The sequence below is a fragment of the Aethalodelphis obliquidens genome, unplaced genomic scaffold (assembly GCF_003676395.1).
Source record: "Aethalodelphis obliquidens isolate GAN/ISIS:26980383/991018 unplaced genomic scaffold, ASM367639v1 scaffold29, whole genome shotgun sequence".
Lineage (NCBI taxonomy): Eukaryota > Metazoa > Chordata > Mammalia > Artiodactyla > Delphinidae > Aethalodelphis > Aethalodelphis obliquidens.
The window spans coordinates 7,440,861-7,468,420 of record NW_020837973.1 but is presented as its reverse complement, the minus strand read 5'-3'; the positions used below and the strand labels follow the sequence as shown (position 1 = coordinate 7,468,420).

The 27,560-nt window shown below is 40.4% G+C and overlaps 1 protein-coding gene across 7 annotated transcripts in view; it reads left to right on the top strand.

Moving 5' to 3' along the window:
* SEMA5A (semaphorin 5A) overlaps window positions 1–27,560 on the top strand; it is a 477,675-nt gene that overhangs the window by 400,124 nt on the left and 49,991 nt on the right. For all 7 annotated transcript variants that reach the window (XM_027125304.1, XM_027125302.1, XM_027125301.1 and 4 more), the window contains 2 exons: window positions 5,452–5,595; window positions 15,596–15,743. In XM_027125304.1, the coding sequence (XP_026981105.1) occupies window positions 5,452–5,595; window positions 15,596–15,743 (292 nt within the window). The remainder of the gene's footprint in view (window positions 1–5,451; window positions 5,596–15,595; window positions 15,744–27,560) is intronic.

The window sequence follows — 27,560 nt, the reverse complement described above, 5'->3', positions numbered from 1 at the left end:
GGAATTTAGGAAATCACTTCTAATACGTGCCTTCCCTCTTCAAGAGAAATGTCAGAAAAAGAGGGACACTTACCACTTAAAAATGATGTGATCTATGAGAGCAGATTTAAAATTACAAATTAGGTTTGTAATATACATATATACATATTCATATATATAATATACATATGTATGTATACTGAATCACTGTACTGTGCACCTGAAACTAACACGATATTGTAAATCAACTGTACTTCCATTTAAAACATTACAAATTAGATTCTAAGCCTGTGTATATGTTGAGATAAATCTAAACCTATTCATGCGTTCGTTGTTAGATGAGGGAAAGTATTTTGAGAGTGCACGATGTTAGAAGAAGGAAAAGCATAACATTCCTGAATGTTTAATTAGACCCTGCTCATCAAGTTTTTAAATGGGAAAGTAGCTATCAAATCACTATGGCATTTAAATTCCCTCACACATTTAAATAATGATGTAACAGACATTATACCTTTGCAACTTTTGAAGCTTTGACGAAAAAAAAATTCGATGCCAACTTACAAGTAGTTGAGAGGTATCTAGTTTATCACCATCCTTTTAGGGGGCAGGTGAGAAACTTGCTATGAAGACCACCGCGCCCGGAAACCACACTGTCCAAGTACAAACATTGTGAGTGACAGCTGTCCCATCACAGCTGCATCACGGGAACTTTAGTTGCTACCCTATATCTGTCCTTTACAGATTCAGGAATGTCACTCTAGGGGCCTCTTCTGAAACTACCAAAACTATCCTACACTGGTGCTCACGCTGCAGAGGAGCCCGCTTCTAACAGTGCATACTGCTTTCCAAATGTGCATGAGAGCGTCACTTACTGGTATATGGGCTGTTAGGGATAAATTTTGGTTGATGAATTAAGGGGTGTCCAAGAAGACATGAGCTGATACACCATGCACGCATCTCTGTCCTTGCGTGGATTGGGGGTAGCGTCTGCCCTGATCACGGAGTAGGATACCTTTCCCTGCTCTGAGTAGAAAGCTGGCTGGAGCAGCTGTCTGCTGTCAGCAGCATCACATCTGCTTCCCGTGACTCTCTCATGAGTGAACATTTCAGCATGCCTGAGGGATAGGAAGCTGGGACTCCATCATTTACAAAAACAGGCCATGTCACAGTTTCGTGTGTGTCACCAGATTCTATCTGAGATTTGCCTTCTTTCTTATGAACCACCTCAGGGCAGGGTCTGGAGAGACGGCCCATTCCGCTCACTTGCTTCTAACCATTGGAAGCCACTGATGCTGTCAAAGGAAAGAGACAAAGGAGCAAGTGGATTTGGCCGCTTGGCAGCAAATGTTTTTTGTTCTAGCAGCAGGGGACTCCTAGTCTACATATTCCTTTGAAGTTGTCTGCCCAAAGTATGGTAATCTAACATCAGAAATTGTTTTTAATGCCCTTTATCAGTTGATAACCTGTCTATGTTGGCCTCAATTTTGTTGGAAGCAAAAAACTGGAAACCACCTAACTTACAAACCCATATTTTTTGGCTCAGTCAGCAACGTCAAGGGCTTCCTCAATTTGTGCAAAGTACATCCAAAAGTCTTTACAAAGACTGATCTAATGATGCTAAACTAAACCTGTTCTTCTCTATTATTGTAGTTGTTTAATCCAATATACTCAGAAACTGTTGGGAAATTCAAAATATTGCTAGTTCAATACATTTTGCAAATATAATATCTTTGATTAAATGCTTTTATTGTATCACATCATTTAAATTTGTTTTCTCACTATCTTGGAGCCACAGATTAAAGGCATTCAATTTATGGAAATGAACCCACAAGATAAGGTAATTAGCTAAGCCAGACTTTATTATCAAACCAGGGTCAAGTCAGACTTCCTATCAATCAGGAAAATCTGGTTTAATTTTATAATTAAAATGAACACAGGAATGTGTATGTCACTTCTGAATTCTAATTCCTGGGGCGGGAGGGAGGAACAGAGAGAGAGAGAGAATTGTAACTAGCTAAGCAGAAAGGTAGAACGTCAAGGAAGGCTTGAAGCCTTGACAGGACTTTGTCATCTAAATACAATAAGTCTGCAACTTTCAACGTTTGTTACCTATACCTTCTGTTTTTAAAATTTTTTTTATTGAAATATAGTTGATTTACAATGTTGCGTTAGTTTCAGGTGTACAGCAAAGTGATTCAGTTCTACATACATATAGGTGGGACCTTCGTTCCCCGGCCAGGGATGAAACCAACAGCCCCTGCATTGGAAGCGCAGAGTCTTGACCAGTGGACCGCCAGGGAAGTCCTTACCTATACCTTTTTAGGGGACTTTTCTCTAGGAGCAAAACCTGTGTCCATCCTGGGTTGGTCCAGAGAACCAGTGACAGCGAGATCATCTGTGTGCAGGAATGAAACTGCAGAGGGCTCTGAGCATCTGCAGCTGGGGTGGGGGAGGGGAGCAGGAAGCTGGGCAGAGCTGGGCTGCAGGCCGCACAAAGACCTCAGCTGGTCGCACAGGAAGCTCCAGAGCTGGCAGCTCTTTGATGCTGTTAGATCCTCTCACTTGAGAGTCGTAACCGCCAACACCCTCAGCATCTGGAGAAAGGCAGACCACAGCGTCCACTACTGCGCACTATCTCCCAGTAGCTGCGAGATAGAAGCCAAGTCCTTAATCACACAGCTCTGCTCCGAATGTCCCAGCTCAGCTAACATCTGCCAGAGAATGGTTCAAACAGTGTGATCCGTGGAGTAGGTTTCCTGTCTCCTTTGTATATTGTTTTGTTGTTGTTTGTTTGATTTTTCTTTTACAACTATACTCAATTGGGTCCTCCCTTCCCTGCATCACCTATAGCACTGTGACCACAGCAATATTTCATATTTTAAAACAAGCACCAGGACACCTGAAACTAACACAACATTGGAAGTAAATTACACTTCAGTAAAAAAGATAAAAAATTTTAAAAAGCCAGCACCAGGAAAGCTTCTTGGATCAGTCTCCGAACTCCTCCGCCTCACTTCATGTAGGATATTTTTATTAAGTGTTATCTTCTCTCCAGGAGCCTATTTAGAACGCAGAGACCTCTGGGCGAGTTGTCTGTGACATCACTAACACTGAAAAGCACGTTGGGTGACCACACCATACGGGAACCCAGGGCGTGAGGGCTCTGCCTGCCCAAGAGGAGAAGGTCCGTCAGATAAGGAAAGGCAAGCCACAAGGGCGGATTTTGCCCTCTGCTCACCTTTTCCATAGGCCAGCTCAGATCACTGCACAAAGTTGAAAGGAGCCCATCAGGGCTACAGAGATGACATTATTTGTGTTATTACAGAAAACTACAACATATCAACCTTGCATTATGTGCTGCATTATTTCTAGAAAGCTAAGTTGGTTTCCACTGATGCCTGGCAGAAACTTTATAGAAGTCATAGAAGTGTTATTGTTGGAAGATTATAGTCAATGAGTAATATTCTTTTTTATATTGTTTCATGGAAAACAAGGACTATCACAGGCCTCACTGTGACTTGTTTATCGATACCTCCTCGGCTCTGGTTCTAGCTGTGGAATGTCATTCACTAAGCAGAGCCGTGGTACAATTAGTGGTTATTTCAAGACTAAAATTCAAATAAACGAACCTGCTTTAGTGATGTTTTAAATGCATAAGTGGATTGTTTTGGACTGACTTAATCACAAAAATGATCCATCTGCTGATATATGCTTACTTCTTTGGTTGCCTGCTACTACATCTGCCGCTAAGCAGTGTTTCTAAGTTGTGCAAACCCAGCTCCGTAGAATAGTCACACTCATGGACAATATATTCATTTATTCCCTCAGGTATTATACTCCTATTATTTACAAACACTTCCACTTACCTACCTCCCTGTATACAGCAGGTTCCATAGATTGTAAGTAGACTATATCATCAGATGTCACGTTTGTTAAAAGGTTTAGGAAATTAAGAATTTCCAAACAATTTTGGAAGCAGTGTTTCCTGCATTATCTAACCATTTTTTTCATAGATAAAGAAACTTTGAAAGTAAAAATGTCATTTTATTCATGTTGAAATTGCTATTTTTGCATGTAATTCAATGAATTACTTGGATACTTTTTAAAATTGTGTAGGTAATGACGTATAAGATACTAATTACTTTTAGAAGCAAATTGGGAAGTCTGTCTTATTTTGTGTTATTTTGGTTAAATTATCACAAAGCAGCTTTGTTATTGTATTGTACATCGAGGTATCACTTTATATTTTATTGAGATTATTTTTAAGTTTCAGAAAATAAAGTAGGGAAATATGAAATACACTAAATATTTTCTCAGAGGAACTTTCATTTGAAATTGTGTTAGAAGTTACATATGTAATTTGTTGTTTGTACCTTGAGCTGTGGACCGCCATGCTTTTAAAGGAACATATAAAGTAAAATAAGAATTCATGTGAGTTGACTTTTTTCAGTGGAACTATAAATCCTATAGATGAGGGTAACAGCTATTTAGAAACACATATGCAATTAGAGAAATAAAAAAAATTCTACACGCCGTAAACCATCTATGTGGGAGTTTGGACTCTATTTAACAGATATTTTAATACTTAAAAAAATTTTTTATTCCTATAGCTTGTTTTTAAACAGCAGGGACAAACTGCTAAGGGAGATATTTAAATTATAAATATTCTACCTGCAGCCATGTTATGGAAAAAATACAATATCAAACAAAAATTTTCTCTAGCTGCTAGTAGCAGTTTATTTTGTAAACCACTTTTATAAAAATGGTTCATTTTCTTTTATTTTACATTTTTAATATATCTACCTTATTTTATATGTATAACAACATAAAGATATATGCAATTTGCACTTCCTATTTATATACTACGTCTTTGTCAAATTGCAAGAAAATAGCCAAGAATCTGAATTTAAAATACCCATTCTTCATTTTTAATAAAGCTTGTTTTAAAACTTCGCACATTACGGTGCTCTTTATCAATGTGAATGCCATCGAGAAAGTTACTGATTTTCACTAATGTTAACAGGTTTTTAAACTAAACATTTAGATGAGTATTTTGTTCAAATGTGCAGTTTTCATAGATGATAACTGACATGGTACAAGTCAACTAAATTCATAAACTCTCAGGTTTCAGGGATTCATCTCTAACTGCTTTTCGGTGAAATAACATTATTTTTCATTAGTTTATAGTTTAATGTTTTCATAACTAAACTTTCTTAATTGCTCCTAATATTGCTAAAACCTGACTCTCAGATTTTCTATTTTGATTCTAAAATCAGATACGTGGGGAAGAAAACCTCACAGTGATTGAGGTTCCTGGATAGGACCTTTATGCCCATGGCTCTTTGCGGGCTTTTCCTTCACAGCCCACAGTCAGTGGTCCGTGTCGGGAACGTGTGAATTTGGGGGCGGGTGCAGACAGAGGTTGGGCTCCGAGCCAGTTGGACCCAATGACCCCGTGGCTTCCTCCCCCAGGAGTGGAGGCTGGACCCCCTGGACCTTGTGGTCTCCCTGCAGCACCACCTGCGGGATCGGCTTCCAGGTGCGCCAGAGGTCCTGCAGCAACCCTACTCCGCGACACGGGGGCCGGGTGTGTGTGGGACAGAACCGCGAGGAAAGGTATGTACCCTCTCTGCTCCCGGCATCGCCATTCTCGCGCTTACTGTCATCCCAGTGTGGTCGGTTCCCCTGCAGCTTCAGTTTTGGATCCGGCTCGGCTTATCTGTGGCATCCCTTTCTGTTGAGCTGAATGACCCTCCTCTTTTTCTGGCATTCTTTAATTTTGACCAAAGCTTGGGGTTGACAGCACCCTTGGGCCGCCGTGGAGCCTGCATAGTTCATTCAGCTGAGCAGTTTCCAAGGGACTGGAGATGCAAGGACAGTGGGCATCTCTGTGCTGGGCTCCCCAGAGACTAAGCCTATGGGTCTGCTGGAGAATGATTGTTCTTGTTAGAATTCAACTAGAATTGAATTCAAGTCTCAAACCTCCAATCCTGAATAGGGCCTGAGCTGGTCCTGGGTCCAGATGGTATTGCTCGGATGAGGTAAGTAAATTAAGCACTGGCATGTAGGTGAGAACATAGTCAGTATTTTGGTTATATTTACAACTATGCACTTGTCTATTAACAGGTACCCTCAGTGAAGCTGCAGGACAACCCAGAAGGGGGGATCCTTTTCCACGTGTATTTTAAGCTTTCCACACATCATAGGGACATTTGAGTTCAGTCTCGCATTTAACAGTTTGTTGCTTTCTATAGACTCAGACATTTGGTTTTGGCCTCATAAAATCTACAGTTGTCATAATTGACTCTTTCTTGCATATTTAAAGTACATTCTCGTTTATGGGAGAAAATCCAAGTAGGTGAATTTCACATCACTTTCAGGATTCTTACTCCCCATATCACATAAACTTATCCTATTGATCCATGAGAAACAAGCTGGCTTTCAGTACTTTTTAATTAAAATGTAGTAAGGCTTATAGCCAGTGAAATGGGTTCAGTGGGAGTCTCCGGAAAATACTGTATGCAGTTATTTGCTATGTGATTAATATTTATATAGACAAAACCACAGGCTTAGTGTATAGGTAACTCTTTACTAAATACTTATCACAACCTGAAATTAACTGGAATCATTTTTTTTTTCTTTCTTCACTGTGTTCCTAAATCACCAATTAAGACTTTGTTCTTTTGACTCAGAGAGAAAAATGAAGGATGACTTTTACAAAGCAGGGTGGGTCGCTTTTGTAGTAGTCCCCAGTGACAGACTTGCATAAGCTTGTCATTTCCAATCTGACCCCAGTTGATAAGTGGGAAAGCCGATTATGGGGAAGTTGTCTCCCTGCTATTTCCCAGGGTTATAAGATTTAAATTGGTTGGAAGTTGTAAAATGCTGTACGTTGTCACGTAATAGAGCCCATTCAGGCAAAGTCGCCTTCATCTGTGCGAAGCCACTCCTAAGATCACGGCACCTCCACAACCTCACACCTGTTATCACCTTTCCCAGGCTGAGCACGCAGGAAGGAAGAAGCTGGTTAATTCTGTGGTTAACATAGGTGTATGTTCTGTATCCATTTACGAGTGTTCATAAAGCTTCATTTTCAGAAAGAGATCAGGATGGCTAATGTGTTTGGGGAACTTACACTTAAAATATTCTTATTTTACAGAAGAAACACTCATTTGGGCTAGATGAATATTTGCTTAAGAAGGGAACATTGGGACTTAAGTAAGAGATGCCTGGATGATAAGAACAAGGCCTGTGGCCCGGGGAAGTCTCCCTTTGGAACTGCCTTTCTAGGGAGGATTCAAGAAAATAATGAAAACTAGAAAAGACAAACACACGATATCAGTTTCTTGGTCTTCACAAACAAACGGTTCTTAGGTTTCTTTGCCATGTTATGCAGGAAGTCTGTCTACCTAAGTAATATAAAGAAATACCATTCTGATTCTGAAAAAAGGGAAATTTGAGAACTAAACTCGAGATTAAAGGAGAGCCTTGTCTCCCTGAGAAGGTACAAAAGACGATGGACTAGACATACACAATCATTAATAAAATCACATTGTGTTTATTTGAACACCGTCAACCATAAAGAACTCCTGAGTGGCCACCAATGAATAAATTGGCTCTCCTGGGAAAGTCCCGAAGTTAATGTTAGGACTACAGTCAGTGACTTTTGATTTGGGATAAAATCTCCAATATATGAAAAATCCAATGAGAGCTTTATTGCAACAGAGATCTCAGAAATAGCTACATCATTTTTTCTACATAATGGATAAAGAAAATATGTAACTTATATTCTAGCTGTACTTTAAAAGGCATGGGCATTTTGTTTTTCTGTTCTGAAACTTCCTGGAAAGTGATTTTCTTGAGTAGCAGAAACTGAATAGAAGCACTGACTCCTAAAAAGGCTACCAGCAAGGATGAAGCAATGGATCTCTGTGTATAAATATTATCAAAATGCAAATGTCATTGTCTGTATTTGTTTTCTCCTGCTGCGTGACACAAACTTAATGGCTTAAAGCAACACACATTTATTAACTCAAGTCTCAGTGGACCAGGAGTTCCTACATGACTCATCTGGGCTCTCTGCTTAGCCAGAGCTGTGGTCTCATCTGAGGCTCAGCTGAGGAAGGATTTACTTCCAAGATCATGTGGTTGTTATCAGCATTCAGTGCCTTGTGGGCTGTCAGTCTGGGATCTCGGCGTCTCACTAGTTGTCAGCCTGAGACGGTCCTCAGTTTCTTGCCAAGTGAGCCTTCCCAATATGGTCATTTGCTTCCTCAAATCCAGCAAGGAAGAGAATCTCCTTGCAAAATGGACATCACTCTCCTATGTAATGTCATCACAAAGGCGACAAACCACCACCATTCCATATTCTATTGGCTAGAAGAAAGTTACAGACCCAGTCCTCAATCAAGAGGGGGACATGACACGGGATACGAACATCAGAAGGGCAGGGATCATTGAGCTCACCATATAGTTTATCTGCCAGCGTCGATTATGTGTCCCTGACATGTACAAAATGCATTTCTCCCCTCCCAAGTTTCCACAGAATTTTATACCATTCAATCATTTCCCCAAAGTCCAGAACCTTATTTAAGTCAGACCCATATGTGAATGAGCCTTCCTGGGTGTAGTTCATCTCAGTCTGTCCATCTTTAAAATGAGAGACACGTTATCTGCCACCAACACACCCAGTGAACCCATGGTGGGACAGGCAAAGGATTACAGCTACAGATAGTTCTGTTGAAAAAGGGGGGAAACGGAAAGTACAAAGAAATTTCCATTGAAATTCTGAAATCTATTCAGACAAGTGTATGGAGTTGCTTGATTAAGTTTCAAGGCTTGGCCACAATTCTTAGCTCTGTGTTCTGGGCTCTCACTTCTGTTTCCTGAATCATCCTTCCTTTCTCATGAAAGGTAGCATGTGCTTCCAGCTGGGCAGTTTAATCAGCCTGCTTCCTGCCAGTACAAGTCTGGGTTTCCAACAACCTCATTTCATTTGTACTTTCTCCATACATTTCAGTCTAAGCTGGCGATCTTTTTGCTGAAATAAACTCTATAAGTCTTCTGTGAATTTCCTTGGGGTTTACTCCGCTGAAGAGATCTACACCCATAGATCTTTTTGAGATAGCCCTTCTCTACCTGGGGTTCCTGCTGAGATGGCTGAGGGACAACACCCTCCAGCTTGCTTGTGACTGAAAGGATCTGCAACTCTTGCTCTTGACCTTTTGAAAGGACTCCTTGTATGACTGAACACTACTCTGATCTTTTGATGTTTCTGAGGTTTTAACAAAAGGTTGTACAGTCACATCCTCAGCTTTTTACTCTATGTCCACCTTTCCTGACAGTGCTCAGAAGCTGCTTCTTTGTTTTAGCATCTTTTGCCATCAGGAGAGGCCAAGAATTTCCAAAACCATCCAGACCTGTTTCTTTCCATTTAATATTGCTTCCCTCAATTATTTTTCCTTCCACATTTTACTATAAGCAGCAAGAAGAAACCAGGTGGCACCTTCAACACTTTGCTTGGAAATTTCCTTAGCTATATAACCCAAGTCACTCTTACGTATTCTGCTTTCCATATAACTGTGGTAACAAATTTGGGAGCTCTCTTCATTGTATGACAAGGGTCTCCCTTCTTCTAGCTTCTAATAATGATCCTATCTTCTTTTAGTTTCTTTATTGAGCTAAAGATATATATATATATATATATATATATATATATATATAAAACACATAAAATTCGCCATTTTTAACTGTTCAGTTCAGTGGCATAATTACATTTACAGTATTGTGCAACCATAACACTATTTCCAAAACTTTTGCATCACCCCAAACAGGAACTCTGAAACCAAAAAGCAATAACTCCCTATTATTTCCTCCTTCCAACCCCTGATAACCTTTAATCTATAAATTTACCTATTTAGGAGATTTCATATAAGTAGAATCATACAATATTTTTATGTCTGGCTTATTTCACTTAGCATATTGTTTTCAAAGTTCATTCATTTTGTAGCATGTATAAGAACTTCATTGCTTTTTAAGGCTGAATAATATTCTCCTGCATGGCTGCATCATATTGTGTTTACTCATTTACCTATCAGTTGACATTTGGGTTATTTCCACCTTTTGGCTACTGTGAGTGATGCTGCCATGAACACTGGCATGCAAGTATCTGTTCAAGTCCTTGTTTCAGTTCTTTTGTGTATATATGTAGGAGTGTGTGTGTATATATATGTATAGAATTGCTAGGTCATATATTAATTCCATGTTTAGCTTTTAGAGCAACTGCAAAATTGTATTCTACATTGGCTTCATCACTTACATCCCTACCAGCTATGTACAAGTGTTCCAATTTCTCTACATCCTTGCCAACACCTGTTATTTTTCATTTTTTGATTATAGCCATTCTAGCAAGTATAAAGTGTCTCGTTGTTTTGAGTTACATTTCCCTAAGATGAATGATGTTGAGCATCTTCTCATGTGCTTATTGGCCATCTGTATACCTTTTTTGAAAATGTCTAGGCCTTTGCCCAGTTTCTAATTGGGTTTGCTTTGTTGTTGTTGAGCTTTACTTCTTTATTTTATCTCCTTCTAAACCTTCACTGGCAGCATCCTCAAAGTCTACATGTATACTAACAGTCTGTTCAAGGTGATTTGGGTTTTCTCTACCATGCTTTTCAAAATTCTGCTTGTTTCTACTCATTCTCTAGTCCTGAAGCCTCTTTCATATTTTTAGATATTTCTTACACTAGCACTACATGCCTAGGTGCCAAAATCTGTCTTAGCTGTCATTCATAATAATACTACTTCACACTTAGCTGCCTACAACACCACATGCTTTATTGGCTCACAGTTTCTGTGGTTTCGTAGTCTGGACAGAGCTTACCTGGGTCCTTTGCTTCAGGATCTCACAAGCGTGCACCAAGGTGTAGACTGTGGCCGTGGTCACATCTGAGGCTCAGTAGGAGAGGGGAGGGGACTGCTTCCTAAATCCCGTGGTTGTCAGCCACATTCAGTTCCTTCCGTGTCGTTGGACTGAAGCTGTTATCCAGAAGCTGCCCACAATTCCTTGCCACCTGGGCCTTTCGCATCTGACTGCTTACTACTTCAGAGCCAGCAAGGGAGAGAATTCCTTGAAAGAAGGACATTACACTGTTATGTAACATATTCATGGGAGAGACAGCCTGTCATCTTTGCCATATTCTATTGGTTAGAAGCAAGTTCCAGGTCCCACCCACACTGAGTGGGAGGGGTTTACACAGGGTGTGAATTCCAGGAAGCAAGGCTTATGAAGACCATGCTAGACTCTTTCCACTGCATTACCAAAGTTAAGAGACCCAGGAACCAAGGAGGTTTATTATATGATTTTTCTTCGTCTTCATGGGCAAGTTTACTTAATCCTGTGATGAACCAAAGTGATGCTCTTTGCAAGTCATTATCATCACTCTATCCTACTGGTTCCCTTAGCTTTCCCTTGGGGTAAAAAATAATATTATGGAGGACTCAATACATGTACGGTTTCTCTGGTGCCACAAAAGATTCCATTATCCCAGTGTGGCCCAGCCAAGGAACAATCACTTAAAGCAAACCGAGAAGAAAATAGTTCTAACAGTGCTCTGATTGGTTCAGGCTAACAGAGGTTTCCGTGAGAAACCAACGTGGATTGAACCACAGCAGAACACAATTTGTAGCATGAAGAAATAGGACAAGGAACATGATACAGTATTGAAAGTCTAGTCTATACAGGATTGTGAAAGACAATGCTCTTCACAGAGAGTAGGTTTGTGGAAAAATGGATAATTTATGGAGAAATATTGCTGGGCTATTAATTCATTTTTAAAGTGCAAAATGAGAATGAGTAGTCATGGGTAAAATTAAAATCTTAATTTTTAATGCATCATGAAATGTATCTGTGACTGTCAGTGCTTTAAGAAGCTAGAGGTCCAGGAGAGCAAATAAAATTTCAAAACTGTTTAGCTTATCATTTGATAAAAGCCAGCTGTGTGTTAAGGACTAGAGAATGAGGAACCAGTGGCTGGTCTACTGTGTAGCTATTTTATCCATAAATTAATAAAAATCCTTGCACACCCAGAGTCACCAAGGTAACTAAGTTTAGATGCCCATTGTTGTTTGTGACACTAGAGGCCCAATCAGGAGTTTAACAAGAGGTACGTCTCTCAGTGGCACGTGTTTGTTGGGTGAAGGAGTTAGGGGGGCAGAGGGACAGCACTCCCTTGAAATTGCAGAGAATCCAGAGTTAGGAGCTTGTAAGGGCTTAGCCTCTGAGCAGACTCTCCCAGGTTGAATTCGTGAGTGAAATCCAGACATAAAGGGACAAACTGGCAATTTCTAGTTCCCTCTGACCTCCCTTGCAGAGAGCGACAGTCACATATCCTGGTGTGCCTTTTGTCATGGGACTACTATAGAAAGAGAAAGAGAAGGGGGAAAGCACATTGTTGACCACCTAAAAATGAGGCCAGGTAAATCATTTATAACACTGGTTGAAATTTCTATGCTACACGCAGTTATCAAATTATCCAGCTGTGGACTTTCAGCTGTAATAATACGCTGAGCGTGTTCAAGGGAGGGCCTGCTGTAGGCAGAGATGAGAAAGGATTTATGCATTACGATTTATTTTGCTGTGGGGAAGTGGGAGCTCAGTTGCTGTGCCTTTTATTAAAAGTCGAGGGTTTTATAAGTATTTTTGGTAAGATTTTCCTTTGCCCTCCCTACTCTTATTGCTGGTTTGTTTTTGTTTCTGCAAGCTGAAATTCATGTCAAGGAGTCAAGGGCTCCTTTTTAAATATGGGCAAAATCACCTTGGAAACAGGAGGTGGCCTTCTATCCACAATGAGAGAAGCTACACATGGATATTTTGAATTAAATGCTGAAAGTTCTGATATTCTGAGCTTTCTTGACTTACTTCTTCCAAACACGTTCTTAAAACAAATGGCATTTGCTTCACAGAACGATCCTTGCACCAACATGTATGCTAATAATCACTAAGGAGTCAGGATGCTTTGCTTTACTTATGGTAACTCTACACATCTGCACAGGCTTCCTGAGGTCAGATGCTTTTCATCTATTGTGTCCTCAGTGTTGTTTTGGCTCTTCTATCTAGAGGTCACACTCTCTTAATTAGAAGCCTCCTTCCCCTTCCTTCCCACATGTGAAACTGTCCAGAGTCCTGAGCTCCCAGACTCAGGGCCCCAGAGGACTATCTGTCTTAAACAATCAAGCACACAAGGAAGAGTGATAAGTATTCAGTTGCACTGGCTACTCTTTCATGTGGAGATTTAGAGACCTAACCATTTTCCTGATTGGTTCTCGACTCTCTGAAGGCTCCTTCCACTGTGAGATATCAACCCTCTCTCCCTAGAAGTAAGCATGCCTCCTTCTTACATTTGAGAGGCTGACTTTGGACTCTGCTGTTTACTTATTTGCTTTTCTGTACGTCCACACGGCTGCCATCTTTTCCCATTCTACCAGATGCCATGGATGTGATGTCCCGTCCCTTCCCTTGCCATCACCACCCTCTTTGTTCACCTTGGGCTATCTCTCCCTCAGGTGGCTGGCATCTATGCCCTCCTGGCCGGCATCTGCTCCAGAAACTCATCCTGCACGTGACCCCTCACCCTGAGCCTTTGGAGGCTCAGACCCCTCACTCAGGCATGGAGAGCTCCTCTCACCTCAGGGGGTCCGGCGCCAGCAGGATGAGGAGACACCAACTCCTGTAGTCCAGCCTTCACTCTAACTCTGACGGTGCTATTTTGTCTCTGGAGCTTGGTGGGATTTCCTTGCTTCCTTGCAAATAAAGTTCAAATTCTTCCACCCTATTCATGTAAAGATAGATCATTCCACTCCTTTTGCCTTTTTCTATTCACTTCTCCTCAATCACCTTTTTTTCTTTCGTGGTACGCGGGCCTCTCACTGTTGTGGCCTCTCCCATTGCGGAGCACAGGCTCCAGACGCGCAGGCTCAGCGGCCATGGCTCACAGGCCCAGCCACTCCGCGGAATGTGGGATCCTCCCGGACCGGGGCACGAACCCGTGTCCCCTGCATCGGCAGGCAGACTCCCAACCACTGCGCCACCAGGGAAGCCCCTCAATCCCCTTTTTACTTCATTCTTCCCACTCCTACCTTCTGTTCTTTTCCAGAATGCCCACTGATGCTCACTTGCTTCATCCTGTTGACTCCCTTCAGCTTGGCCTGGCTTCTTGCTTTTCATGGCTGTACCTGTTACGGAATCCATCACATTCTTCATTAAATGTCCCTGGTTTGATGGGAAGACGGTTGAATCGTATCAACATTTGCTGTCAGGAAACTACGTTCCCCGAATTACCTCTCTTACATTCTGGAAATCAGCTGTTTACCTCTATTTTTTGCTCATTAAGATAGTGTTTTCTGACTATGGAGAATAGTATGGAGTGTCCTTAAAAAAATAAAAAAAGAATTGCTATATGATCCAGCAATCCCACTCTGGGGCATATATCCAGGAAAAAACCTCTAATTCAAAAAGATACATACACCCCACTTCATAGCAGCACTATTTACAATAGCCAAGGCATGGAAGCAGCCTAAGTGTCCATGGACAGATGAATGGATAAAGAAGATGTTGTATACATATACAATGGAATACTACACAGCCATAAAAAACAATGAAATAATGCAATTTCTAGCAACATGGATGGGCCTAGAGATTATCATACTAAGTGAAGTAAGTCAGAAAGGAAGACAAATACCATATGATATCACTTACATGCCGAATCTAAAATATGATACAAATGAACTTATTTACAAAACAGAAACAGACTCACAGGTTGTTTCCTTCTTATTTTTTGTTTGTTTCCCTCCCTTCGCTTTATTTCACTTGTAGTATTAAAGATGAGGAGAAATTTGATCCTTCTAAGGCTAAGGAAAGCCATGTATATTTGGCTAAAAATTGGCAGTATGAATGTACATGTAGAAGTATAGTCAATCACTAAAAAATAGGACTAATTGTCAATAGTAATTCAACTCTTTTTGGGCAACAGGTGGTCATCTAAATTAAGGTAGCTGGACATCATTCTGAGAGTCTACAAATAAATTTAAAAATACAATAACTTGGCAGTATGTGACTTGAAGCTTCATGCTAAAATTAGACTAACTTTTCTTTGACTTATATTAGTAGGATTACAGCTTTATTTGATTCAAGGATGAGAAATGAATTCCAAATACAATTTGCTGCCTTTATATTCATAACCTACTTTATCTTTCAGTGTTTATGTTTAGAAGATACATGCCCTACTTAGGTATTTTCTATGTGTTCTCATTTTTTGAGTGTCTGTTTGAAGGGTTTTTTGTTTGTTTCTCCTCTAATTGGCTGCACAGGAAGATCCATCCTGCATTGTGAGTCTAACATTTTTTCATTGTCTCCTCCGCATCCCATTGTCTGTGCACACACAGCATGGCCAGCGCCACATCCGCCTCCTTCCCTGGGTGACCACCCAGAACACGAAACGCGCCTCACGCGGAGCATGCCCATGGGTTCAACATTCCGTGCAGGGCCAGAGAGTGGAAAGCCTGTGGCCTCACGTTCCACTAAACCCTTGCTTTTTTCCTCTTGGTTTCCTCATTACAGATACTGCAATGAGCATCTGCTGTGCCCCCCACACATGTTCTGGACAGGCTGGGGTCCCTGGGAACGGTGCACAGCACAGTGTGGAGGCGGCATTCAAGCTCGCCGCAGAACCTGCGAGAATGGTCCTGACTGTGCGGGCTGTAGTGTGGTGAGTAGCCCTCCTCATCCCCAGCCCACAGTCTAGAGCTGGGAGTCCAGAGTCAGCACACACTAGATGCTCTGGAAACACAAGGTGTCCTACAAACTCTGAATGCTCTGCAAACACAAGACGTTCTGCAAACACAAGATCCTCAGCAGACACTAGATATACTGCAAACATTAAATGTTCCATAGACATGACACATCGAGGCACTAGATGCTGTGAATCACGTAAGTCTTTCTGGTTAATGAAAATGTCTGGAGGAGATACTGGAAATTCAGAGTATCCTGAAGGCTGATTGGAATAAATATTCTCATGTGGGATATACTGCCCCAGGAGTTTTCCAGTTCTCATTTCTGAGCTAGTACAGAAACTTCAGTCTGCTTAACTCTGGGCACTGTATTTGGTTTGGGAAATGGAATAAGGTCATCATACCGGGCCTGCGCTAAGTTATAAAATGTGGACAAACCTGAGACACTGAGGATTGAGAACCTTTATGGGGCCATTGTCAGAGCACATTTGGTGCCAATTCTGAGGGAATAAAAGACAAACGATGATTTTGTTTTTCTTCTGCCTTAACGGGTCCTATTTCCCTTAACACTTTAAACTCTCAAATAAAATTCCACTTGTCAAGGGCCTGTTGTTGCTCGTCCTGTGTCATCTGTCAGAATGATTGAGCACCAAAGGCTGCTGGGCTTTCACTTTATTTGTCTGCCCCTGGGGCTGGCAGTGCAGAGTGGCTGCAAAGACAGTGCAGGTGCTTTGGTGGAGAGGTTCAGCCTGAGCAGGTCTGGCTTGGCGCCCTTCCTCACTGGTCTTCCAGTTGGTCTTTGCAGCAATTTTGTAACCTTGGCTCATGAGGCTTAGGATGTTTCTGTGTTGCTGTAAAGTTTGTTTTTGTGAGATGCAAAGGCCACACACTCCAGATAGCCTTGGGAAATTTGGAGAGAAGAGGATTATTAGATGCTTTGCCAGATATTACGTCCAACCCAAGGAGATTTCTGTTATTGGGATTTGCAATTAGATTTCTTCCCCTTTGCACTGGCAAAGTTTGCAGTAACTTTAATCGAATCTATCACTGATTATAGTGGCACTTCCTTCCAGGTCACCCTGAACTAGCTTTCAACCAAGGAAAATCTTAGTATCGAGTTTAGGATGATGTATTTATTGATATTTCAGATGCTAAGATTTTAAATTATTTATGAAAATGTGGCAGGTAAATCTGTGAACAGTCACATGTTCTAGAAAACAGTTCAAATGTGGTAGATTTATTCTTTGCTGAAATATATCATCCTGTTCCCGGTGGCTCGACATTTAACACTGGGATCTCCACTCCCATATCAAGGTTTGTCTCCTCTGCTGGGAAACCACAGGGATGGATGACCTGAGTTGATCTTGCACTTTAGTCTCTAAAACTTTGCAATACGAAGAACTCAGAAAACATTTCAGGTCTTTCATTTTCTTATTGCAAACTGACTTCAATTATTACATTTAAAAACAGTTTAATGAAAGAAAAATTATATTAAGGAAAGAGTAGGCTATCTCCTACGTAGTCACTGGAGTGTGTGTGTGTGTGTGTGTGTGAGATACATATGATTATAAATGTAAAAACTGAATGTCTTTCCAAAATGTTCATGTATTTTGGCTTTATTTGTGTCTAAATTTACAGAATTATGGTTTATGAAAAAATATAACATCAGTTTTCAAATCCAGAGTAATATCATGAATGTTTCTAAGAAGCCTAATATAAGTTTTTAGGTATTTTAGTTTCGTTTTCTTTTTCTTCCCCACCATAGTTAATCTACTGGCCATGTAATTCCAGGAAGGTGTTATTATGGTACACTGGAGCAATCTATTCTTTTACGATAGAAACGCAGCATTGATTTTTTTTCCTGCATGGCTTTGTTTTTCTATTTATTCCAGTTTCTGTCTCTTCTAAGGCAGGAATGCCAAATGAGGGACATAAGCAGAATGAAGGAGGGGCTTAGTTTCTTTGCTTAGAAAATGTATCCTATCAGTTCAATTTGTAAGATTTTTAAAAAAAAACTAATAGCTATTTAGGTAAAGTAATATGTTGATCATATTCTGGTTGCAGTTTAGAAATCTTTGGCCATGAAGTATGTTTGTTTTTGATGTTTTGTCTTCTACCAAGATAGTGGCACACAACAGTGTAAATCAACTGTACTCTAATATAAAATAAAAATTAAATTAAACATTAAAAAACAGAATTAAGGGGGCTTCCCTGGTGGCGCAGTGGTGGAGAATCTGCCTGCCAATGCAGGGGACACGGGTTCGAGCCCTGGTCTGGGAAGATCCCACATGCTGCGGAGCAACTGGGCCCGTGAGCCACAACTACTGAGCCTGCGCGTCTGGAGCCTGTGCTCCGCAACGAGAGGCCGCGATGGTGAGAAGCCCGCCCACCGCAATGAAGAGTGGCCCCCACTTGCCACAACTAGAGAAAGCCCTCGCACAGAAACGAAGACCCAACACAGCCAAAAAAAAAAATACGGGAGTCCATGTATTTTCTGCAGGGCTCTCCAACCAAAGAAGCTACTGTAATAGGGAAGAACAAATCTGATTCCATATTAGATCTGTTCCTTTAAAAAAAAAAAAAAAAAAACAGAATTAAGAAACAAATGTAAGGACATTTTAAATTGGAAAAAATGATAGTGGCTGTAAGTATAATTTATGGATTTTGGATTCATGAAATTGATTATCTCCTTGCCGGTATCTGGCTGGATGACAAGTCAGGTGATATTTCTGAGTCTCTGTCTCCCCCACTAAGAAGAAGGTGATCATTCATCCCTCCTAGAGCTGCTGTATCAGGTGCGGTGATGCCCCTGATGTTCAGCCACAAGGTCTCACCTTCCCTGTGAGTTCTCTTTCCTACTCTCATTTCTTTAATTGTTATTCCTGGGCTTCAGCTGCTTCTCTGAGTCCAAGCTTATTACAAATGACTGTATACTAATGGAATGTTATTTACACAGTAAAGGACAGCTTTGTGAAAAGTATAACAATTTGAATTTCCTGAGCACTACAGCAGCCAATAAAAAAAGAGTTGGTTTCAATTTCAGGTATGAACGGGATAAAAAGACTTGAGAAACTTTTCTTGCGCCACCATTTTTAAACTGAAGTTTCATGAAAAGATTTCCCATATTTCACCTGTGAAATTCATACGTCCTTGTCTTTGATTAAACCTCCATGCCTTTATTTAAATCTCAGTAAGAGATGGTCAGTTCAGACAGTTAAAGACCCTCATTGAGAGCCATTTGTTTTTTTCTGTGAAACTCTGTTCTTAAAGTTCCAAATGTTGATATCTCTTCACAATTCTGATTTCAGTTCTTTTGCTTACATATGTAGAAGTGGGCTTGCTGGGTCGTATGGTAGTTTTATTTTTAATTGTTTGAGGAACCTCCACGATGTTTCCAGTAGTGGCTGCATCATTTTGCATTCCCATCCAAAGCATGCAAGGGTTCCGATTTCTCCACATCCAGAAGAATTGAAATCAGGATCTTGAAAAGCACTCTGCACCCCCATGTTCATTGCAGCACTATTCACGATAGCCGGGATGCGGAAACAACCTAAATGTCTATCTACAGATGAATGGATAAAGAAAATGCAGTAGAGATGTATAACGGAATACCACTCAGCCTTTAAAAAAGAAGAAAATTCTACCTTGTGTGGCAACATCAACGAACCTCGAGGACATTAAGTGAAATTGGTGCTAGAAGTGAAATTAGCCGGTCACAGAAAGACAAATACCATGTGAGTCCACTTACAGGAGGTATCTGAAATAGTCAGACACATAGTATCAAAGAGTGCAAGTGTGGCTGCCAGAGACTGCATGGAGAGGGAAATGGGGAAATCAAGTTTCATCTAAGCAAGGTGAGCACGTTCTAGAGGTATCCTCTACAACATTGTGCCTTCTGTCAACAACACGGTACTGAGCCCTGAAATATTTAGGAAGGTGGATCTCATGTTAAATGTTTGTCATGTTTACCATGACAAAATAAAATAATAAAAAGTAAAGTTAAAGAAAAGTAAGTTCCAGATGTTGGAGGCTTGGGGGCCCATGGGGCCTTGGGTTGTTTGGGGAGCTGATTGACGCATACAGAGGGAGGGCCTGGATCTTTTGCAGTCAGTTAATTGTGTGACTTCAAGGCCCACCGCTATCCTCAGGGCCCCTGTCTTCCTCCGCGAAGTGCAGGGCAAAGCCAGCTAGAGTCCAAGTTCCCTGGCCCTGAAATGACTGATTCTGTGATCCTAGTACCCCTTCTCTGGACCCTGGTGGCACACGTGTCCTTCCCTGGTGGCGGAGGTCTCTGATGAGTTTGGAATGAGGTACATCAGGATCCTTAATGGACAGATATTTTCTCCCACTTCCAAGTGAGCTTGTCTAGAACCCGCAGGAGTGCTGGGTTCCTCCGGTCCCCGCTGCTCCTCCCCAGCTCTCCACAGCATCCCTTCACGCCTGTGGCCTCCCAGAGCGAGTAAGCAGGTGAGAGAGGAAAAGCCACCCCCCAGCTCTGCCTCTGAGTCGGCAGGACACTTGGGGCCCTGTTTCGCATCTCCAGGCTGCATCCTCGAATGCAAACACCTGGCTGTCTCGGAGGATACACAGAACGTATGAGATACATGTCTATATATCCTACTCAGTGACAAAGCAACATAGGCAAACAGAAATAGAAATTGTCACCATCATTATTGGCATCAAGTCACAGTCTCCAGGAAAATGTTTCTATTCTTGAATAATATACCATTAACAAGTCAAGTCAAGTCTATTTAAAGTTACTTTTATATTAATATTTGTGTAATTTATAATTTGTATTTATATAGATATATAAATTTATATTAAATTTAAATTATTTTATGTTACCTATATTTGGCATATGTGTTTCGCTTTTAACCTCTTTTGATAATACCTGGTAACCATGATGATGATTGTCAGATCAAGTCTTATAAATCCTAGCTTACTGCATAGTGTCACATGAATTACTGAAATGAGGTTATCATTAGACAAACTCGGGTTGTTATCCAGGCACGTTATGATAGGCTGGACTCCTGTGTCATATAACAAAGTGCTCACAGTAACCCTGGATGGCAATAGAAATAAGGAGAAATGGCGTTCTTTATTGAGTACTTGCTGAGAGCTGGGTGCGATCTATCTGCTCTCATTCTGTTACAACTCTGTAAGTGTGACTCTGCTACACCAGTGCTTATGGATGAAGGAAAGTGAGACAGACCAGGGTAAAGTGCCCGAGGGTACTGAGCCTGCCCCTAGAGGGGTGGGCCTCAGGGAGAACTGGCACCATTCTGCTCACTCTTTCCCTTCTACCTGCGAGAAGATGGGCTGAGAGAGAGGGTCAGGGTCTGTTCCAGGTCCCACTGCTGGGATTCAAGCCTAGACCACAGCAGTGACTTAGAAGTTTGAGGTTATAATTATTTTAACGTAAAATTATTAGATCATTTTAGAATAGCCACTTGGGGCTTAATTACCTTTGGCATTTTTTGTTTAATTTTTAACCTTTTTCAGTCGTATATGATAGCCATGATGATAATTGTTATATCAAGTCTTACAAATCCCAACTTACTGCTTGATATCAAATGAAATACTGAAACTATAACCAAGCACACTGGAGTTACTATTTAGGTGTGTTATGATAGACAGAAATTCTGTGTTACATGATCAAATAACCTTTATTGAGCACCTGCGGCCGTGCACTGTACTAAGAGTGATCAAAATAGATTATGTTTATTTTCCCTTGTCCCTGCTAGGCAGTTTTTATTATTTTCTCCACTTGGAGATGGGAAAACTCAACTTGAGAAAGATTAATGAACTTAGCCAGTACCCAGTTGCTAGTGGGTGACTAGGCCAGCATTTGAGAACTGGTTCTTTGGCCATAAATAGAATTTAAATACACAACTACATTTGCATAATATTTTTTGATTAATGTTAAGTAATAAATGATAAGATTTTATTTTTCTTTACTCTTATTAAGTACAAAGTGTATCTTAAAAGAAAGAGGAGGGTTTTTCTTTTTTTTCCATAACGCTTCTCTTCTTCATTAGCACGCTTGATGTCCATAATATTGCAATAATATCCTTTCTGCCAACCATGAAAATTCCATTAATAGATTCTCATGATCATGGAAATTAATTGAACTCACAACCCAAATCTTAATTATATGTTTTGTTTGAAAATTACAACACAAGAAAGGAAGAAAGACAAAATGTTATAGTACATAAATAGAATTGCCTCTCAAATTAATGTAACTCGGAATTCCCTCAAAGGTTTAGCAAATGTGTGAAAGAATAAAGCTAAAGACTGTGTCACATACAGCAAAGATCATTCAAAAGCAGAAACAGACTTACTCCTGCCAGCACTATATTTATTACTGAAATATCACACACGGCGTAAAACAGTTGACAAAAGCTGTGATTTCACATATCAGCAGGGAACATATAGGAGAGATATCTATATCCTAGATACAAAGGAACTGGACCACAGAAGCCCCTGAAAGGTCGAGAATAAAGACATTAAAATCAATACATGCTGTCAAAGGGATTCCGTGAAGGTTAATCAGAGTTGATATGACACACTAACACTTGTTTGGGTCAAGTAATGGCACCATGGATACATTTAGAAGCAAGTAAAACCTGGCAGTTGGAAGTTTAAATAGGTTGTAATGTATGAAAATAATGACAATATTACAAAGATAACTTGTTTTTGTGTAGCACAGTGGAGTTCGCAAAATATTTTTAGAAATGTCATCTCATGTGTTCCTGGTTTTCCAAATAAGAAAATCTGGGCCCAGAGAAAATAGTTTATGGACGCGAAACCCTGAGGTTGTCAGAGCAAGACCCTGGGTCCAGGTCTTCTGCCCCTAAGGAGCTGAAAGGTCCAGGATGCTGTGGCCTCCTCAGAAGATGCTAGAACAAGAGCTGATTAACTGACAGGAGGTAATGTCCCCGCCCACAAAGCTGGATCCGTTAAAAAAGGAGTTATTAGAAGACTCATTTCCTTTTCTCCTAAATGATAGTTATCTTTACTGCCCCATCTTTCTTTCCTTTTTTAGTACTAAGTTACCTTCAAGAGAATAATAACCTCCTTGCAATGGCACCTGCGTCTCTTCAGATGGGATAGCTGGCACCTCCTTTCTGCATAAAGTATGGAGGAAACCTCAGCTGGGAGAGACTGAAGTTTTTAAACCTGAACAAGTAGTTTTTGAGTTGGCTGCTTGACAGTATGGGTGGTTGGTTTCCTTTGCACTCCAGTTTGGTGTTTCCTCACTTTTAAAGGTAGTTTTCTAGAGATCCACAGTCCTGCCGTGGAGGACGGGAACATTTCTGCGAGGAGGTACATAGCACGTTTCTCTTTGTCCGATTATGTTGGTTTGCTTTTGTTAAGTTTGTACAAGGTAAGCCCAGCTTATGCTAGATTGAGGTACTTGAGCATTGCCAGTTGACGTCAAGCTGCATGTGTTAGTTAAAGGGTTATTATTTCACTTTGGACCAAGATCCATTTCTGCATGTTTATTTGCTGCTCCAGCAATACCTTGAAAGCTCGGTCACAGACGCTGACCTCTCGCCTGGGCTTCCTGCATGGGCTTCTCATGGAGCTGTCTGGAAGCTCTAGTTACTTTAATGAGCCAGTGGCCCTTCTGGGTTAGATACAGTTAACTTTATCCATTGTTTATGAAAATACCATTTCATAATTCTAAAAAGGCTATTTTCTGAAGTACCATTTAATAAATAAAATTAAGCAAAACTCAAATAGTTGATTCTAAATCAGTGGAAACAGTGAAACGTTTTTATAGATTAAAAATAATATTTTTCATCACTATCACTCTTCCACTGCACTGTGCTTATGAAATGCATTCACGTGTATTTCCACATATTCTTCTGCAAGGGGAATGATCGCTCTCCCTAGCTAAAACTGGCTGGATATTACACCTTCCGAAGCATGGGAATGCAAAATTGGCTTTCCTTTGTTATGTGAGATCTCAGTGAAGAGCTTGCAAAGATGAAAGATTGTCAGTGTAAAGATGCCACATGTTGTTAAAAGAGGCTTGAGTATTTTGAAAAAGTTAATATCAGTGCACAAAATCAAGGAGTAGTACAGTGGAGAGCTGAAGAAGTGTAAGCATTCTGAAATTTAGACCTGGAAGTTTGGTCATCAAGTTCAAGAATGATGTATGATGCAGACGGAGAGAAGAGAAAATGATGGATTGTAGGAGTTACTCCATCAAAAGTCTGCCTCTAGAGCACAAAAATTATTCTACAATCTCTGGTAACTATAGTTGGTGTGGAGATCTGGAGCATTTCACAAAAATGTTTTATTTATAATGTTGGAAGCGTCTGTTGCCCAGATTTCTTTGCAAAGAATCAGGTTTGTTTCTGCCTATAACAATTCAAATACAGTGATTGCAAAGTTAATTGAAAAGAGAAGTTTTCATGAATAGAGGTCTTCTGTTGTAAAAGTGACTTAAGTGAGACAGACAGACACGTACACACACAAATTCTTCCTTGACAGTTTACCAATAAATTCCACAATAAAGGGTTTCCAATACCTGATATTAAAATACCTAAAATTTACTTATGGAAACACCGTAACAGAATTCTCAGCCATAACAATTTCCACTAAATGACCATGAGCTTAAAAATCTTTTGGAGGCCTACTCAAATACACAGTACACACAGAAGAAACTGATTTTCTAATGGCATAAATAAATACTCAGCTATAGGAAACCCAGGCCTCTTTGAAATGATGCCAGATTTTTACCTGCTACAAAATGAGTAATTGAATGTGTCTTTCTAAATGTAAAGCCTTAGTAGAAGTTCCTATAAAAACAATTAGGGAATAGTCTTTTCCAAATGCATCTTCAGTCTTGGTAGGCCTGTTGACACTCTGGGCTAATTGTGGATTATCCACAGAGAACACTCCTGGGGTAATTTAGTCGATTTGATGTCTCTGTCAATTTGGACACTTATTTTTGGTCAATTTCTGTAGCTCACCTTGTCTCCTTCTGGTTGCGCCGGGCACTTGCCACTGCAATTAAAGAGAACGCTCTCTTGGAGTCTGAAAAGGCTTTGCTTGTTCATAGTTTCTAAAAAGCAATTTATTTATCCTGTCAAGTTGGCCTTTATATGATGTGCTGTGTTGCCGTCCTTCTCGTTTGGAGTTGAGGACTTCCTGTCCTCCATGTGCAGTTTGTAGCGTCAAGGATGCACTGTTGCATTTGGGTATTTCCCTCCCCACCCCAATTTAAAAAAAATCATATTTCAGTCCAGCACCTCACTGCACAGGCTGGGGCCATGTTTCCAGGAGATATTTTCATATCTTACAGTATCTTGAGCCATGGCTGCATGAGAACATTCTGTCCATCCAGCCATCCCAATCCGAGACCTGTGGTTCTACTTGAGACTAACTCTGCTCAACCAACTGATGGGAAAGATGGAGGGAAGCCGGGGTCCGATCTACTGTAGGTTCTGTGTTATAGAAGCCAACATACTGACTCAGCTGACTCATTTCTAAAATCCCCTCTAAAAGCAAGGAAATAAACAAGCAAACAAAAGCCTGGGGAGACATCCCTCCGATCGGCAAAGCCTTTTGTCATTTGCTTAATTGATTGTGCCTCTTGTGCTGACTCAGGTTTGCAAGACCTGCATACATCACAGTCTTAATAGATGTTTGCATGCGCTCATACTAATGTAGCTAGAATCTGAGCATCTTAGTTTTTTTACTCATTTTCATGCCATTATTATTGAATAACTATTAAGCTTCTGCCCTATAACAGGCTCTGGGGATACCACAGTGAGTAAGGGACTCATGGTTCCTGCTTAAAACTTGGGAAGGAGTCTTCACTTGTGAAGCTTAACCTGAACTGGTCCATGCACAAGTCTGTTCATTAGTTTGTTTTGGTTTGTGGGTGCTGTCGTTCAAAACATTCTTTAGTGCCAATTTTGATTTAACAAGAGTGAGGTGTGTTGTAGAAAGAGTTCACATGTATGCTATTGCAGCCAGAGAGTTTTAAAATAAGTTTTGATCGTTATACTTGTTATACTTGTCACTTGGTTTTATTCATGGCCTACAGTTGTTCCTTTTGGAGGAAGTAGCTTAAGTGTTTAATTATATCAACAATATGTTTTAACTGGTGTTTTGCTTAAGATTTGCGTTTCCTATTTTTTATTATTTCTGAGTGCCTCCAATGGAATTACTGAACATGTATAATTTCAGTTGTTAAAACAACACACATACATAATAATTTTCAAAGCAACTTGTAATTAAGTAAAGAAGGAAGTAACAGATGTTGGAACGTGAAAAAAAATGGTTTAAAGCACTGAGTATTTTTCACAGATGCCATGGTTTCTTTCTGCCCAAGTGTTATCCCTTTATTAATCCTCAAATCTTCTAAGCATAAAAGCCTAGCTCAGAACTCATCTATGTGAATACAAGAAAGAATAAAGAAGCTACTGCTCCATTTAGATTTTTTTCTAAGTAGAAATACAAGGTTCCATTTAGAAGCCTTCAGCATTTGTCAGAATAATTAAAAAGCTGAACTATTTTGCTCTGTGATCTAAGGATGTGCTATAATAACAAACATTCTTAGAACAGTTGTCTGTTCATTTCACTCCACAGCGTGTTTTTTTTCAAGATCTGTTTGACATGCAGAATCTCATGAGGTTCTGGTTTGAAAGAAATAGTTGCAATAAAGGCTCTTGAAGATGGAATTGGCTCGTACCATGTCACATTCTTGCATTATTATATAAGCCAAGCTGCGTGAGAAAGTAACATCCTACACACTACTATTTGGGATCTTGCTTCTATCATGATGTGAAAGGTTTTCCACATCTGTTCCAGTCTATCCTAGTCCCATGAAATTGCCCAGTTTACAACTATTGAAAAGCAGTCTTTCAAGGAACTCGAGTGTCATCATGTGGGAAAAAGAAATGGCAGTGGCTGTAAGAAATAAGCTGTGGAATCTACCTTATAAAATTATTCAGACTCCGCAGGAGCACATGAGGCATTGCCTCTCAAAAGAGAGAGAGACAAAAATAGCAGTGGCAAACAGATGGAATCCAGACATCAGGAGGAGCTCTCTGATGTTCGCCAAGCAGTTTTCCTTAGGAAGCTTACGTAATTGATTTCCTTCTCTTACCTTCTTGCCGCTGCTAATAGCTTTCAGGGATAAGCCTTGACATCTGAAAGTGAAGGGTGGAAAGGAACTCTGCCTGTTACATGAGTCGTGTTTGATAATTGATTTCCCTAAAGCTTGGTGTGATCTCATATGTAGTTGTTAATTTCTAGACGGTTTTACATATGGAAGAAAAGCACATTCTCAATGACATCAGTTACTGATTCATGTCTTCCATTCTACCCTCTGTAGAATTTTCAGATCTTTTCATCTATATAAGTAGTCAACCAAAAATGTTGACTATTTACTGTGTGTAAAGAACTGTACGAGGTCCTATGGAAGATGAAGGTATGCAGATGCATACAAGAAAACTCCGAACCAAGGGAGAAGAATATAAACCTAATGGCCAGAATATAAGGAAGAAGCCAGGAATGCCAATGGAACCATTAAGAGAAAACAGTGAGTCCAGAGGAGGGAGAGGTTACCTCTGGCTGGCTGGTCAAGGGTCCCAAAGGTGTGGCTAGGATTTGGCCAAGTTGAGATGGGAATGGGAGCTTCTCTGTGAAAGAAAAATGAATGAAGGCTGTGAATCAAAGGGCGTGGGGAATACACTGCGATCCGCAAGTAGTGTCATTTGCGTGGTTGAGGATGCATGAAGGAATATGGCAAGATGCAGACAGGGAAAGTAAGG